This window comes from Taudactylus pleione, unplaced genomic scaffold, assembly GCF_031769625.1.
Source record: "Taudactylus pleione unplaced genomic scaffold, aTauple2 ptg000010l, whole genome shotgun sequence".
NCBI lineage: Eukaryota > Metazoa > Chordata > Amphibia > Anura > Myobatrachidae > Taudactylus > Taudactylus pleione.
In genome coordinates, this window is record NW_028284413.1 from 10,226,801 (window position 1) to 10,245,129 (window position 18,329).

An 18,329-nucleotide genomic window follows, 5' to 3' on the forward strand; every position below is an offset into this window, starting at 1 on the left:
CCCGAATCCAACCAAAGAGACAGGGAAAGGGCCGGGATTAATTTAGATATGGCTTGCAAGGATAGCTTGGGTTAAGGGCAACACAATATTGCCGTTGATTTTAATAATAGTATCCCAGGCATGTGCTGTAGATGCTGTAGATGTCGGGATCTAGCCAAAGGAGGTCTGTTAATGGTAAAGAGCCAGACAAAAAGTGTTCAAACTCTACCCACGGCTTAGGGATAAGTTAAACCAGTCTGAGAGCTGGGTGAGCATACTGGCTAATTGGTAAAACTCCAATTTGGGTGCTGCTAGGCTGCCCTAGTCTTAAATCGAAACATGCGGTCAGAAGAATGTCTAGGTCATTTCCCTTTCCATATAAAGGAAGAGGAAGCCATATAAAATTGGTTAAAAAATGAACGAGGTAGTACATATGGAACTGCGCGAAAAAGATAGAGAATTTTGGGGTGGAGCATCATCTTTACAGCAGCCAACCTACTCATCTACGATATCTCGTAACTGAACCATGATTTGGTAAGGGTAGTAAATTGTTTTAGCAGTATAGAATAGTTACAATCTCTAGTAGTTTGAATATCCGCAGGGATTATATCACCTAGGTAACCTATAGAGGATTCTTCCCAGGTATATGAGTACAAGGTTTTAAGGGACTAGAGCAATGTTTGGTCAAAGTGGGAGTTTTTGAAGGATATTGTGCTTCTGCCTATTTACCATAGCCTCCCTGCTGGTGAAAACTAGCAACAGCTATCGCAGGCTATAGTCTTCACCGGGGGATTCCTTCAAATTCTAGTTATAATGTAATACAGCAACAGTACCACCTCTGTCCTCCGATAGCAAATGCCATCTTGGGATGGTTTTCACCATATGTGCCCATAAGAAAAAAATGTTTTCTTATTAAAATAAAGTATTTTTTTTTTTTACATAATTTTTTTTTCTGTTTAACGAACTTTGGACAGGATTCAGAGATGGGCGGATTTGATGAGCTGCACAAAAACAGCAGTGCAATTCCGTCCAACTCAGATGCTAATGCAGAATGAGGTGTCAGACACACCCCAGTTTCCAGGAACGGTGACCAGGCATGTCCGCACTTTGCCCCCAAAAAACCGCAGCATGTCTATCATGTCCCATCAACATCAGAGATGTACGTTAATCATCGGATTAATGTACATCTCTAAATCAGGCCCTCTATCATTAAACTTTGTAGATTCAGGAATTGTAAGTCTGATTTCCAGTGGCACCAGATAAGCCAGCTCATGTATGTGCTATGGGCTTCTATCGGGAGAGGGCTGTGAGAGAATTGGATCACTCCCAGCAACCACTGCTGCACGTGCGTCCTCCTGCCCATGAGCAGAAGGACGCTGTAGGGGCTTCTGGGTCATAGATCCGGAAAATTATCAATCACAAAGGGCTGCTCTTACCAAGAGAGCGGTCCTTTGCGGGGTTCTTCAGGCATACCGGTGTTGCTAACGCCAGCATGCATGCGAAGGGTGGAGGATGCATCGCATCCAGAATGCGATGTGCTATGCTCCCCGCCCCAGGTTTATGGAATGATTTGTAAAGTGGAAGGCGCTTAGGCATTAAGAGGCATTTATTAGTTCTACGGTCCTATAATTTCTTAGGGCTGCTATTCGCCAGAATGTATTATAATTAGAGATGTGCGGTTCGGTTTTGGCTACCCAAAACATGTGAGAGCCGAACATAACAGTGTAAAACCGAACAGCTCATCTCTAATTAACCACTTAACTGGCTAATATATTTACCAAAAACCGGTCAAAAATTGTTGGGTTTTTTATGCTTGAATTACGTTAAGAAGATCAATTAAAACTTATCCAAAATGATTTTATTGAAAAAAAATTTTTTAACTACGTAGGGGAGATGTACTAAGCTCTGAAAAGTGATAAAGTGGAGAGTGATAAATGACCACTCACACTCAGGGCCTGATTCAGAGCTGAACGCTCTGACAGTAGCGCTCCCTCTGAATCAGGGCTGCCCTATTTACATGTGGAGCGGCCTTTTGGACGCTCGCATAGCTGTGGGTTACCACCCACAGCTTATGCGAGCGACCATCGGGCTTGCGACGAGACCCTACGGTAGTGTCTCGCTGCCGCAAGCCCAGGAGTGACTTTGGCTCTATCAGAGCCAAAGTCACTCCCACTGACATCATTACTGATGTCAGTGGGGCCGGACTCAGACGGTAGGCGTTCCCATGGGAACGCCTCCGTCTGGCAGCCACGCCCCCGGCACGCCCACCAAAGGGGGCGTGCTGTCAGTCACCATCGACAGCACGCCCCCTTTGGTGCGAGACCCCGAGCGACGTATTTCTCATCGCTCGCCGGGTCTCGCGCATGCGCACAACATCGACTCGCTTGCGAGCGACCTTTGCTCGCGAGCGGGTCTGAATGACCCCCTCAGCTCCCAACTGTCATGTTACAGGCTATGTTTGACAAATGACAGTTGGGAGCTGATTGGCTGGTGGTTTATCACTCTCCAGTTTATTACATTTCAGAGCTTAGTACATCTGGTCCCCATACCATAAAACTGGCAATTTTTATAGTATACTGTAGTGAAGGCTATCGATAGCTGTACCATTGATGGGCGATAGTTTGGACCATCATTAGAAAACCATTGATAGTGCAGACATCGATGGTTTGTATTGCACATCTGCAGAGCGTGACCATCGTTTTATATCAGACGTTGCCACTGATGGGACGTCATCAGTGCTTGCCGTCAGGCACAGATCAACGATGGTTATGTACCATCTATGTTTGATGGCTGTCCCTAGTATACTGTGCATGAACTTTTTGAAAAAAAACAACAGTTTTTTAATATGTCAAAACTCGATACATATGGATAACCGACACTTTCGCGGGCAGCCGGGACTCTGCTATAAATGTCCTGACAGCTGCTTCTCTCTGCAGCTACAGAGACATTTATAACAGCCGGGTAATCACGAGGGGGCCACTGACTATTCCCGGGGGCTGCTTCTGTCTGCAGCCACCTGGTAATCAAAAGGGGGGGGGGGCTGACTGTTCCCGGCGGCTGCTTCTCTCTGCAGTTGCCGGGTATGCACAGGGGACGGCGTGCTGACTTGCAGAGTGGAGAAGCCGCCGGTTAGGGGTGCCGACTTGATGCCAGAAGGTCCCTCTGAGATCGGTGGTTGCCGGAAAATTATCTTCTGGTAGCCGCCCACTAGGCACATCAGAGTGCGCTACCCCGGCCCAGGCAGGCTGTGCGGCTGAGCGACTGCAGGTGACATCAGAGGTCACACTGCGCAGGTCTACGCCAGCTTGCACCTTCAGCAGCACCAACCCGCCCGCTTAAGTGGTGAGACGGTGAGGTACCAACAACTGGTAAGTGCTGCGGTGACTGGCCTGGTAGTGAGGTGAGTGACACAGTGAGTGACATTGGGGTATAATCTTCGAAAACATCCGTTTTCTGGGGGTTACCTCAAATACTAAGTATCCCCCATATGTATTAAGGAGGGACCGCAAATCCCTCCATTACCGCTGGCAGCCGCATTCCCCTTAGGTTTCTATGGGGGAAGCGATGCTGACAACTTTACCAATATCCGGAATGCGATTCATTCCAGATATTGGCCCCCTCTGCTAGCGCCATCTGAAGATGATGTTAGCCACTGTAGCCTATGTGCTACACTGCGTACTATAAGCCGGCGGAACCCTCCCCGGCTATGGCGGATGTGCATGTGCAGTCCACGGGACTGAGCATACGCACCACCCCCTGCACTGGCCGGCAGCTCTCCGGACACATCGCAGGGATGAGCTTCTTTCGGAACCCATGTCCCTGCATGTCCCTGGATGATACATCCGGCCCATAGGATCGCTTTTTGCAATGCGATCATGGGCGTTACTGGCATGCCCTGATCGCATTGCAAAAGTGATCAGTGATAAATGCGCCCCATTGTCACTGTATCACACTGTATCTGGGAAGGCTGAACGGCACCTGCGGCGGGCCGGAGTCCATGTCCCTGCTCTGCCTCTGAGTGACTTGTTGGAGGAGCCTGGAGGCTTGGACTGTCACTGGAGCAAGCTAGGAGGACTGGGTGGACTGTCAGCTCTGCTGAGCCTAAAGCTGAGGAGACTGTCTGTGTGCTGCACTGTTGCGGCCTTCAACTGGAGGGGAGTGGACTGGAGGGCGAGTCAAATTAATTTTTCTTTTCTTAATGTGGTACTGGGCTGTCTGGCGGGTCCATGAAAGTTAGTTTATTCCTGTGGGGGGCTGGGGGCCATGAATCATGGCCCATGACAGAATAATGATATTTTTATTGATCGACTCAATCCCGGGTATCCTGGGAATCCCAGGATCAAGATTTATTAATGTTATTAGTCTAGCACAGTCTATAAAATATCAGAAGCTGATAGGTTGGCATGGGCAACTTCTCCACTTTCTTTCTCTTTAACATTTGATACATCTCCCCTATGCCTATTTATTCTGATTAGTACCAACAAGCACTGACAATTCACCAGAGAAAATATTCATAACCAGGGTTGACTGATTCTCAACAGCAAAAATACATTAACAACCGCTACTCACCTGCTTGCTTTGCTCGGTGAAGTATGGATTTCACCTCATTCCCATTGGCGCTTGTGCATACTCCATATTGTGCAGCCGCACTCACTCCCAGTGTTCCAGAGTTACCCTTCACCCCACACAAGTATGCCGTCCCTGTACCTGCGCTGTCTGGCACCTGTGCATCTACGTTGTACACCTACAGTATAAATTATATAAAATACAGATAAACATTATGCCAGCTCTCCTGTACTTATAAACCAACTAAAGAACTGACTAGACATGATTATGACATATAAACAATATTTACTGTAGCTTGTGGAGATGAACAGGCGTGAATAATAAGTTAGGCTTCTTCAATTAAGTTTAGTTCTGGAATGATGGAAAATCACATTAATTGAAGTGGCAGGTAAAGGCTTTACTAAAAGGTAAACTATTGGCAGTTAGAGGGTGTAATCTGGCTTGGTTAGGAAATATTCTTTCATGGCTCTTTGGTTAGTAATTGATTTATGTATACAAGAAATCAATTGTTCTCCACTATAATAATCTGTTAAGATTGATACAAAGGGGTATACTAAAGTGCAGGTTTATAAAAATATAAATATAAAAATTATACATTCAACAAGAAAAACACAATTTAGGTTGCAATTTTTTGACTATACATTTATGTTGAGGCCACAATATTTGAACTATCTCTAAATCCGTTATCTTTTCTGCAGTGCACATTGCAAAGAAGGAAAAGTAAAAAACATTTTAGTATACATTTTCTGCTGACTTGTACTGTACTGTAATTGTCTTGATATCATATTAATAACCTGTGCATGTGTAAAATATATATATATATATATATATATATATAGATTGTGATACAGTCAGGATAGGGGTCCCTCTCCTGGGGTAGATGGACTCCCTCTTTACACACACAGCAGCCGTAGAAACAGGATACAAGTCAGGGGTTCTCGTACAAACTGGTCGGCCCCAATCTTTATTGCCGAATGCATATAAACGTAAACAAAACAATAACATAAGTCCTAGCCCGGCTGGGCACTAGCTACACAACAGATTCCCTCTCTATAATAATGGTAGGGCCTATTGCCCTCACCATCAACAAAACACATGCACAGTACTTACAAGGATTATCACCAAGTGTCTCTGAACAGTCTGTCTACTCTCCCAGGTGTGAGACACTCAGCCACAAACAAACCATGCTTATATTAGCCATTTCCAGCTGCAAGCCATAATGAGCCTGTTACCAGGCTGAAAGGCCCAAAACCTGGAGCGGCCTGTGGATGGAGCCCTCCCTCTCCTCACATCCACACCCCCAGGACCCAAACCAGATTTTCCAAAAGCAGATACTCTGGTCTGCATACAAAACAGACCTCCTGGGGGTTTTTAAAACACATAGGCCAAAAACCTAGGACAAATGTACCTGCCATTGACCACTTTACCAGTGCTTCTATCACAATATAGAACCTGCTGGATCCATTCCTCTGCACGCTCCCATGTCGTGCGTCGCGCCATCATTGGGTGATGTGGCAAGCCAATTTAAGCTTGCCACACCATCAATCCCAGGTGCCTATGCGGCAACTTATTTTAGCCACAGCACCATCATGAGCAATGGGTACACAAACAACTATACACAGGCATGGGGAGCAAGAATCTGCTGAGTTTAAATAGCCCAGTGCTTCCTCTAATTGATCTCTGCCTGATGAAGGATCCATAGGGATCTGAAACGCATTGCAATGGAATGCATGTGGAACGGAAGAGACATCCAGATAATGTCGCCTTGTGGACATTTATGCTTTCTGCGGTGGTGCCGAACTGCTAAGCCCGGGACCATATGCTAATATATAGCACTAGCCCACTGCAGCATCTACTATTGGTGAGAGGCTGAATATTGGAAATCCTACCTTATTTGATTATCTACTTTTTATCAACTTTGTTTTTAAAAATGTGTGATGCATCTTTGGAATAAATTATTTGTCCCTATATTGGGTAATTCATGCTATTCAAGGTTTGACTCAACTTTGATTTTTGGTTTAAAGACTTCAGTCCTATTTAACAAGTAGCACCGACCAAATACACAAATATTTGTTAAGAACATTGGTCTTATTGTCCACGGGTGATGAACAGGTAAAGCTTAATGACCAGTTTGAAATAACTGGCAACAGCTTCTCAAGAACTGCAGTTAAACAACAACTTTCACAGTGACCGATATGAAAACTACAAGTCAGCAACACAGAATCCAGGCTTCAGTTACTTTAATTTGATATAATCAGGGCTATTTTTCGAGAAAAATAGGTTTAGGAACTGCTGGGAGTGGGGCAGATGTGGGAGGAGCTAAAGCAGGTGTGTAAACCAGTTTTAAAAAAAATAATAATAATTACCTTTAGTAACCCTGCGCCTCTCACCATTGACTTCAATGGTGGGAGCCTTTCATTGACTGAAAGAGGCGGGGGATGACCTCTCTCAGCCAATGAATGCTCAGACACGGCCCTACAAAGGGAAAAGCTGCATCTGAGCTCTTCATTCGGGAGATAACAACCATCGTGGTTGGTACCTGTTTCGTGGGTCTGGTTTTCTCATTTTTTATTTTACGAAGACCTAGGATGCCTACAGGGAGATGAGTACCACTCCAGATAATGTAGGTGAGTATGTGTGAGTGTGTATATATGTATTAAAACTATACTGTCACGGTGTGTGTGCATTGTGTTTATCTAAATATTTCTTTACAGGTACCAGCAGGCCCTTAATGCCCCACATGCTGGTACTTGTGGTTCTCCAAGTACCAGCATGCAGGGGAGGCTTGCTGGGAGCTGCAGTTCTACTCGTAAAGACAATGTTTGCTATTCTCATTTTACACTACACTTACACTATCAACCCCGCACCCACCGCCCACGGGTGCCGGGGATAGCCCTGAGCTATCAGCCTAGGCCTGGGTTTCCCTGGAGAGGGGGACCTCTTTATTTGGGGGGGTCCCCAACTCCCCATGGAGCCCCGACCTGGGCTGACTAGTGGTCAGGAGTAATGTTTTGGCTGGGGAACCCAGTGATAGGGTTTCCCTGACTGTGACATTATCCACCCTCTAGAAAGGGTCGGGAGCTGGTTGTGGAAATTACAGGGGAACCCTATGAATTTTTTCCCCTGTAATTCCAGAACCAGGACCGGATCAGAGCCTGGTGCTGGTTGTGCTAGGTACAGGGGAACCCTACGCAATTTTTTCCCTGTACTTACACAACCAAGACTGGCTATGAAAATTCTGGGGCTGGTTCTGTTTTAAGGGGGGACCCCACGTCATTTTTTTTTTTAAACATTAACTCTTTACAAGCTTGTTACAGTAAGATATATGCATGCATCTCACTGATGAATGTTTGTATCTGTTTGAAATCGAACTGATCATACTGAAAACTAATGCATGAAGTTCTTCTATTAATTTGGGGAGTTGCAGTTCGAGTTTGAGTTCGTTTTCCAATCGATTTACAAATTGAATGTTAGTAAATGAAGGGATCCTATTGTCCTCCTTGTGAAAACATTGATGTTTTTCAGAAATTCGATTTTATTTCAAATTTCTTTTTCTGTTCGATTTAACATTCGGTTTGGCCTTTAATAAATCCCTTCATAAAAAATTGAACCAAAATCGAATGCAAAATCGAACAGAAAACAAAATCAAACCATAGTAAATATACTCCCTAATGGTCTAGGAAGGGGTTAATGATACCAGTGACCAAGGCCACCTACAGACACCAAAAGAAGAGCTGCAGTGGGGAGCTTTGTTTTTAGACCTTTGCTTCCCTCCACTGCAGCACTCGCTGATCCTCAGTTTTTGTCTTCTGCCTCCTCTTCTCAGCATCACGTTGTCTTCTGGCCTCTTCCACGACCGCCGAAGCTGTTCACTTGCAGTCTCCTCTTTTCTGCTGCCACCACCACCACCGAGCTAAAGCTCCTGCTCGGCAGCATCTAATAAAATATGCTGCGAGTGGATAGAGCTACGATGCGCCGAACCATGTTTGGCTTGCCATGGCAGCTTCCTATTGGCTGCCGGTCCGGATGACGCCAAATACAAAAAACCCCCTCTGCCTCTTGTATAGGCTGCTGGTCCATGAGCACTGGGTGGCTCAAGGCCAGTGCCAAACAAACCGCCACCGCATCCGCCACTTCCCTACTGGCTCTTGGAGCCAAGACCCTGTCCCAGTACCGTTCGCCCTCCAAACGCTGCACTGACGGGCGGTTACGGAATGCCATTTCTGATAACGTCATTTTTGAATTTTTCAAAAGACCTTCAGGAACAGCGTTCCGGTGCGTTCTGCCTCAAGAATAGCTCTGGATATATTGATAAATATACAGATATAAAACAATTTGTTGTGTAAGTTATTTATATGCTCATATAAACTTTTTAACAACTAGCAAGAACTGAACAAGCTTGGAGAGATAATAAAGTACCAACCAAATAGCTTTTAACTGTCACATTACAGGCATTGGGGACAGTGGTGTCGCAAGGGGGGTGTGGGCCTCACCCGGGCATCACCTGCCGAGGGGTGACACCAAGGTGCAGACTCCGCCTCAGTGACAGGAGCCGGGTGCTGCACTGAGTATTAAGTGCAGCACTCGGCTCCTGACACAGTGAGGGAGCCGGAAATGCACAAAGGGCAGTCCACACCTCCTGCACCCCCTGACTCTCCCAGTAAAAAGCATGGGAGTTGGGACTATGGGGTTCGGGCCGTGAGGCCCCAACCCCTTCCCGTGTGACCACACCCCTTTTCGGTGCCACATAGCATCCCTCCCCACACAAGGTGACACCGCGGGAAGATGAGAGACAGAGAAAATCCCTGTAAATATCACTTCTCAATATGTACTAAAGGGATTTGTCTGTCTTCTGCCTGCTAGCGCTGATAGCAGGCTAGAATATCAGCACAGCCTTAGACACCTATGGCAGCACTAAGTGACCCAGAGATTATCACGAGGAGATGTCACTTACCGTCAGCACCAGCTTCGGAACCTCCAACTGCCGGTATCTGCCTCTGCTCACATGTAGACCAGTGAGAAGCAGGAACTTCCAGGATGTGACTTTTGTCACTTTTGCCCAGTTATTAATTATTACTTTACAATCACTCTCCTCATCGGGCCTATTTTTAGTAAACATCACGGTAGCCACCTCGTGCTTTGCATCTCTCTTTCATAAGCCTTCTAATGCTGTGACGTTGAAAGAAAATCTGTGTAGATACCTGTCTGTCTGAAACACTTTTGTTCAGCTTTATAAACATACAATTGAGAAAATTCCTACTACTGTAGCAATAGCAACTGGCTTAACACCGAATGAGCAGACAACACTCTCCTCCTATGAAAGGGATGGCTCCCAATACAACAATTGCACTGTGATTAAGTACAGGATGATAATAAGACTGAGAATACCTACACCACATGGGGGCATTACCTTAGAAAGAGCCACATAAGGGAATGTATCCATCTCCAATATATTCTCCTCTCCATTTTTCCCTGCCAGTTGTCCCTGGTATATCCGAGCTGCACTTATTGTGGTGACTCCCATTCCTGAAAGAACACATCAGTTGCTATCACTAAATACAAAAGTAATAAATACAGGTTAAGTCTCCCATATCCAAATATTCCGAAATACAGAATATTCCGAAATACGGAATATTTTTAGCATGACTGAGATAGTGAAACTTTTGATTTTTTATGGTTAAATGTACACAAACTTTATTAAGGCACACAATTATTAAAAATAAAGTATAAAATGACCTATAGGCTGTGTGTATAAGGTGTATATGAAACATAAATGAATTTCATGTATGTACACAAACTTTGTTTGAGCCACAAAATTCTTGAAAATATTGTATAAAATTACATTCAGGCTGTGTGTATAAGGTGTATATGATTCATAAATGCATTCTGTGTTTAGATTTGGGCCCTATTCCTAAGACATTTCAATATGGTATACAAATATTCCAAAATACGGAATATTCCGATATCCAAAATACCCTTGGTCCCAAGCATTTTGGATATGGGAGACTCAACCTGTATAGCAAATGTCACTCATATGTGGCCAATAAAAGGTGTGGTGCTGATTCAGATGTTTGTGTATATTGGTCTGCGTCATTGTGAAATAATTCCAGTTTAGAGGATACAGAGGACTTGTTTCAGGTTTTCATGCTATGCCGAAACGCATGCAAACGGCCAATGTTTTGTCTTCTGTGCATGTGTCTGAGTCGCACCTCGCATGCATTTTGTTTGTACAGTCGCAGATAAAATTTAGACGTGTGCACCAGGATTGGGCATTAACATAAAGTCACAGCTGCAGCAAAAACTGCATCCAACTCAGGATCGGACCCAGTATGTGGGGCATCCCTTGTTCTGCAAACATTTGGACATTGAGTTATTTTATACATTATCAGGACACAAAAAGAAGTATACAGCCATCATGATTAAACAATAAAGCAGGAGACTTTCAAGAGTATTAAAATGTGCACAGTTTATCCTGCAAAAATTAGCTGTACTGATTAATATTCTGTGTGGCACAATTCTGTACCCACTACCACAGTATCAGATGTGGGTGGTCCATCTCACTCACCATCTCCCAGAAACATGATGAGATTCTTGGCTCTGTGGTTGATGGGATTCAGATTTTTCGCTTTGTTCAATGTGTCCTGGGCCTGATCATTCCAATATTTAGGAGACTTCTCGTGCTCTAAAATGCAGCAGGATTTACATTAGCATACAAACACAGTCAGTTCTCCCAAAGTCAGTAACCCCCTATCAGATAAGTATTCACAACCAACTGGTGTATAAATGTACATATATTATAGTGTATTGATGCCTGGGTCAGGAGTTCGGCAAAATTCAACATCTTGGAAATCCTTGATTCGCTGATTCCTAATCTGATATTTTTAACATTTCCAAACCCTCAACAAATCGTCGAGTCGGCATCAGGGAATTGGCCTGTAGATGTATGGCCGACATAAGCTTCACTGACAATTAGTAATACAATCTGTGGAAGAATTCTGAGCACATGTTTATAAACAAAAGATTTCCAATGGGGCAAGGGACACAAAGATGAAGTGACAATGTTTTTGTTCACAACTTTGCCTAAAGCTTTCTCAGTTAATTTCAGTGTACACAACCCAGACTGTCAGTGTCCAGGACATTTCAGGAGTTCTGGTTGGATGCAGGCAAACATTAAAGATATATATGTCTATATATAATAAATATATATATATATATTATATATATATATACACTAATTTTAGAACTGATTATATAAAGAGCTAGATGATAAATTGAGGGCAGAATACTGTATGCTGGAGGTGGATTAAACCAAAATGCTGGGGGCAAGGGCTTCATAGGGTTTACTATTGTGAGATGCAGACCTCTTAGTCTGGTGGATCTTGCTCACCCACCCTTTCCATTGTGTTTATTTGGTGGAAGTTTTGCAAGCTGTTTGGTGGGTAAGTACAGTAGTGCAACAGACTGGGTGCAAGTATAAAGTTTACTTTCAAATATTTGTTTGGGTGCACTCACCTTTGTGATTATGTTGTGAGCTGCACCACCGTTACAGGTTTAGGAGGAGGAGATGGATGTTCTTGTTGTTTGTGCATTTTGGCGGTCTCTGCCTACAATGCGTGTTTTATTATGGTTAGTTATGCATTGTATGGTTATGATGTGTAAATTCTTTTGTTGCCACCATAAATTTCATTAGCTAATTTAATTAAATTAATAAATAGCTAACTATTTTTAATGCCAAATAACTGGTGTATTTTTATTTTAGTATTAAGTTTTTTATTGTTAATTAGTATTAAGTTATTGTGTGTCCCTGAAACGGGGGACACTCTTCAGCTTATAGGATGTTATATGTACGTTATATATGAATTTCCTCATCAACGAAAAACAATTACATACTGTAAAAATCCCTAGAAGACAACAAGATAAAAAAGGAATTCTGCCTTCTATTTTTTTTTACATAAAGTACCTCATTTAGAGTTGGACTTAAGCGTGAGTTGCTGCATTTTTTGCCGCAACGAGCACATTTTGGAAGTTTGCCTGAACACTTAGATGCAGCCACAGCACAATAGGGCTAATGTGCCTAAGATGGCCACCTAAAAGATGCAAATGTGTCTGTTTGGAAGGACATGACCTTCAGGTTGTCAAACCCTGGTGTAACTTGCAAACTGATGATAGTGACAGCTGCGGACCACATCTGATTCGTCGACTATATCTAAGACACTCCCAATTATGCAAAGGTACTGTAGTAAAACTGCTGCAGCTGCTATCTAATATGAGGATTACCGTGTACTGATTACAGTGTACTGCGAAGATTTGTGGATCTTAACCATACATGCCTACCCTCCCTGTTTTCGCTGGAGGCTCCCGATTTTTTGGGTAACCCCCCCGCACCCCTGGAAGGGTAGGCATTTCTCCCACAGTCTGCCCACTTCCTAGTGAAGTGGGCAGAATTAGGAGCATTTCCACGGCGATCGCGGGTGTCCGTGCAGGGGGCGGGGCCTAATGAAGTGATTGGCATCATTTAAATCTAAGCCAATCTTGGGCTTTTAACCACGAGGGGACGGGGCTTAATTACGCTAATTGACAAGACCCGCCCCCGTCGCCACCCACCTGCCTCTCCTCCCAGGGCTTCTCCCAGAGAAGAGATAGCAAAGGTAGGCAACTATGTTCTTAACTGTGTGGGCTAACACTATCTTCAGATGGCATTGGCCGATTACCTGCAAGTGCTTTGTCAGAGGAAGCAGACAGAGATCTGGGAGGTTACTAGTTTGCTATTTTCCTGTTCACACTTGCATTACTTATTTTCTCTCTCATATTATTTTATTTTTTGCTTTTACTATTCAATTTAATTCTTATATGTTAATTGCAATTATTTATGCTTTAAGGTTGAAGTCTCTTCACCTTTGAATAGATAATATTTTTTTTATATATATTGATTGTCTCATCTTAAATTGGGAGGACAATCCCTGTTTTCTAAGAACACCCTAGATTATTTAAATCCTTATACTCTCAGTAAAGAGATATCTGGACTATGAATGAATTTATAAAGGGTGAGTACAATCTTGAAATATTTATTTTGTCCGATTCACCATATGCGACAGTAAATTTTCTTGTAACTCTTTCTGTGTATCCTGATGAACACCTACCAGAAAGCTTGATAGCCACTAGTGCAATCTTCAATCACCGGCAGGTAATGTTGTAATATTACCCAAGGCTCAATTACATTATAGTGATCATACATCATATTGAGTGTATGTTTGTGGACTCACACAGTGTACAGTATATTTTTGTTCCTCTTTATTTGGTAAAATTACAAAACTTCTTGAGACTAAAGGTTGGAGTAGTGCTAGAACACCCGTTATTTGAACATGTTATCTTATTGGTTGAGTTCCAAAAGTTTGAGCTGCATAATCCTAACCTCTGTTGGACTTTTTTCATTGGCGCAAGTTATCTTCACTTCACATTGGGCCCAAGGCAGGATATTATTTTTGGGGCCTAGTCTAAACCATCTATATCTTATTTTATTTACCGTCTTTGAATCAATACTGTTGCAGAAAGTGGAGATGGATATATTCATAAACCCATATCTGTATCCTGGATACTTTCACTCATCGCTTTCATCAAGGACATGATTTAAAGAGCCTGGACCATCTGTTAATGCCTGAATGCATCTCAGCTTGTCCTCCTCAACAAAAATAAACACTATACAGTATTCAATCACCCAAATATAGTATATTGTATTTATATATAGCAAATAAAACAAAATTCTGAATATTTGAACACAGCAAATATATAAAATACACATATTATAAATAGAGATGACCAGTTCGGATTTGAGAAATCTGACAGAACCGAATGTAGGGGTACAGAGTAGTACATGACTGAAATTTGCATGCCAAATTTAAACATTGTCACAAGGCAAAATGCTATTTTCTCAAGTGTTTTTCATCGCATAATCGAATCCAAGGTGAAGCAGATAAAACATAATTTTCCCATAATTCTCTGCTTGCAGTGTTTTTTTTATCACATACTGTATTAGGACACTGTGAGGATGCTCAGCTGCCATTTTGACACTTGCGCCTGTAGGGCTGGCTGCTCTGCAACTTTGAAACTTCTGTTGGAAATTACATTATTTTAATCATCACGGTCTGCAGTGATCTTTGTTTCAATTTCAAAATCAGGACTCCAGAAAGTTAACAGCAACTCCGTCCTATACCCTGTTCTGTGGGTTGCATCAGCATTCTCTGTGACATTGCCTGCGGCTATAGTCAAGTATAACCTGTTATCTTGCTAACCAGACCTAACTTTAAATTATAGTTCTGAATTAATTATTATTATTATTATAATTATTATAATAAATTTGAAGTTGGTACTAGAGACTAAGCAGCCCCTTAACTGACGGCAGTGCACCCTGTGCCTGCGCCACTGCCCCTGGAACGCATGCCGAGGGGGTGGGTGGGTCCGCTATCACAGGGAAAATACGGCACTGCCCAAAGTGTCCTGAGGACGCTCCAAGTGGCTGTACAGCCTGCAGGGTGCGGAGCATCCTGTAGACCAGTGTTTTTCAACCACTGTGCCGTGGCACACTAGTGTGCCGCGAGCGGTTGTCAAGTGTGCCGCGGCGGTCAGCTCAGCACATTAGTACTGTAGTGTATTTTATTCCCGAGGAGGCCAATGTAGTGTGTTGTATTCCTGTGGAAGTCAATGTAGTGTGTTAAATTCCTGTGGAGGCCAATATGTGTGTATATTTTTAAGTGGGAGCCAATGTTTATGTTTTTTCTATTGGTCACGCACACCGCATAGCCGGATAGTGTGCCTTGGTAATTTTAAAATCTTGTGTAGTGTGCCTCAAGTTGAAAAGGTTGAAAATCACTGCTGTAGACACTCCGGGCAGCACTGCAGCAGCAACACTGGCCATAGGGTACCGTGGTGCGCCCCCAGGACACTGCGCCATGTGCAACAGCATCGCTCGCACACCCCTAGTTATGGCCCTGGAACTAAAAGTGAGAGGCAGGTTGAGAGTCTGCTAGATTCTAATATTTTACATTCCTGCTAAAAATTATCTAACTTAAATATTGTTTACACTACTTATTGTTTGCAGTGCAAACCATTGTATTGAAAATAAAATTACCACAGACACCACAACCATTTTTTCCCACACTATCCAATTGAAAAAATGGTCGTGGTCATTTTTACTGCAAAAACCTGCAGGAGAAAAAAAAATTGTGGAAATCAGCCTGTACCCAAAAGAAATAAAAAAAAAAAATATTGAGTACCATAATAAAAGTATATTATGATCCCAAAAGAATAGTTTAAGCTTTAAAATAAAATTAAGAATTCAGATTTTTGCACTTTTTAGAAAAAAGTTAAAAAAATGATACAAAGCTTTTTTTTTGTTCAAATACAAATGATAAAGGTGAAAAAAGTAGAAGTTTGTTTTGAGGTAATTTGAGGCCATTTTTTTCACACAAATAATGACGTAAATATTGGACTAATTAATCTAATTGGAATCTTCCAAATGCCTAATTAGTCATTGGTGGGGCGTATTCAAGGGGTTCTGAAGCAAGTTCTGCATTTTTAACTTAAAACAAGGAGTTTCCCTGACTTTGCACCTGCTCTGGGGCTGCGAGAAATAAGCCATGTTAATTCCTATTGAAATTACCACTGAATTTTTTGCAGCCTATTGAATAGGGAAAACCTAAATGCTGCAGGAAAAAAAACCCGCTCTGCAGAAAAAAAGAAACAATCGCTCGCAATTGAATATTCCCTATAAAATAAACACAAAAAATATTTATCTTATTGGTCTTATATTGTATGCTGAGTTACAGTATATCACAGTTTGTCTAGAAATTTGTCAAAGTTTGGACTACTACATTGGTGTTTGTAAGTGAACTTATCTACCTTCCCCAAAAAAATTCCATTTACCACACTTTAAAAAAAAAAAACACAAAAAAATAGTCTTCTTGTACTTATATTGTGTGCAGAGTTATATCACAGTTTACCTAGGAATCAGCAAAAGTTTAGGCTGCTGGTATTTGCCAGTGAACTTATCTACCACGTCCAAAAATTTATGTTTTCAACACTGTTAAAAAAACACCAAAAAATGTATCTTACTGTACTTTGGGCTATTACGCTGGTATTTTATTTTTGTGAATTGCAATGTATCAGTTACCCCTTTCCCTATCTCACTGTGAGTGGGATGTATCAACCTCAAAAATGCTGTCAAACCTTCGCAAACTGCTTTAAAACCTGGTGTTGCCGGCCCTGTTAGGGCCCTGGGCAATTCCATCTATAGATGTATTAACTTTGAAAGTCTATGAGCTCCTTTCCACCATAAATTCCTTGAAAGGGATCCGAAAGATCCCTCTCTGACCCCCACCCCCACTGACCCAGCCGCACATGCGCAGTAGGACTCCCGAGTCATAAACCCGGGAAGCCTCTCTTCACAAATGACAGATCTTTTTAGAAGTTCCTCACTTATTGGAAGAGCTGTCCCTTGCATAATTAGTCATGCCTACAGGATTAATAAATAACAGCATGCCTGCAATAAGGGACAAGATGTATCGCAAAATGCAATATACGATGCATGACACATCTCGCACAGAACTGATTTTTTTGGAGGTTTGCCACAACCCCCATATGCATTAAAGTGGTCAACAGTGGACAACAGAGAGATCAGCAGCTACCTAACAGCACTACGGGCCCTATAGACTTGATGTGCAGGTATGCATCGAGCTCTGAAAAGCAAAACTTTCTGGAGCTTGTGCCCAATAGGCAATGCCATCTATAGCTGCCTATGACCATAGAAGCCTATGTGCTTCTTTATGCAGCATTCCGCTATCCATCTCGGACCCACCAGTGGCTTGCAAATGCCCTCAGGGTGATGTGATTGGCAATGCAAATGTTATTGTATGATGAATATAGTGATTTGGCCAAAAGAAGAAATATAGCTAATATTCTGTACACTATCCATGGTGGCAAAGAAAGGCTCAGACCATATCCACTTTTTGCTCGACATGGTACTAGTAGAAACAAGCACAGGTCATCTCCTGCAGCTTCCCAAAAATTAGCACTAGCGTGTCCATGAGCTTTATGTGTATGTCAGACAGATCACATCTGGAACAGCATCATCTCACAATTTCTAAATCATCTGAAAATGTGAGAATGCGAAGTATTGAGGAAGAATTAGAAATAGAGGATGTTAATCTGCAACAGAATGATGGCGATAACTTTGTATCTAACAATGACGATGATGACTGTGTTGTACGTGAAAAATATGATGATGGTGATGAATGTCATCAAATAAGGCAGCCACCAGTGGCAGCCACCAGTGGAATCAAAGTACCAGAAAGCTTGTCAAGACAATAGATATCATATTCAAGAAACAGTATAAATTACAGAATAACTGGAGGTTGCAACATAGAACAAGTATGTGTCACTGGATATGCCAGCAACTTGGGTTATGTATGAAACCGGAAGCTACCAGTGTGGACATTCAGCAGCAGGAAAGGTCTAATGCAAAATCAAATAACAAGAAACCCCCTAAAATATATGATAAGGAATTCTCAAATATTGAATTCAGTGAACTTCAAGACATCCAGAAACCAAAGTCAAAATCCGACTGGTGTGAGTGGAAGTCTAAGTCTAAGAAGTGTGGACGACATCAAAAATTGTGGGAGTAACAGTCCTAAGTTTGTGAACACATAGACTGTTGATGTGGTCTGTTTTCAGTGAGAGGAGTCTAACTTATATTGTCTACCAAGAAAGGTGGACTAAGGGCCTGATTCATC

At 42.5% G+C, this 18,329-nt stretch overlaps 1 protein-coding gene across 1 annotated transcript in view; it reads right to left on the reverse strand.

Annotated features, from left to right (window-relative positions):
• Positions 1–11,126, reverse strand: part of LOC148542689 (intestinal-type alkaline phosphatase 1-like) — a 53,161-nt gene extending 42,035 nt beyond the window's left edge. The window contains exons 1-3 of the mRNA XM_088467442.1: positions 11,111–11,126; positions 9,956–10,071; positions 4,549–4,723 (exon numbers count right to left, since the gene is read on the reverse strand). Of these exons, the coding sequence (XP_088323568.1) occupies positions 4,549–4,723; positions 9,956–10,071; positions 11,111–11,126 (307 nt within the window). The remainder of the gene's footprint in view (positions 1–4,548; positions 4,724–9,955; positions 10,072–11,110) is intronic.
• Positions 11,127–18,329: the final 7,203 nt, after the last annotated feature.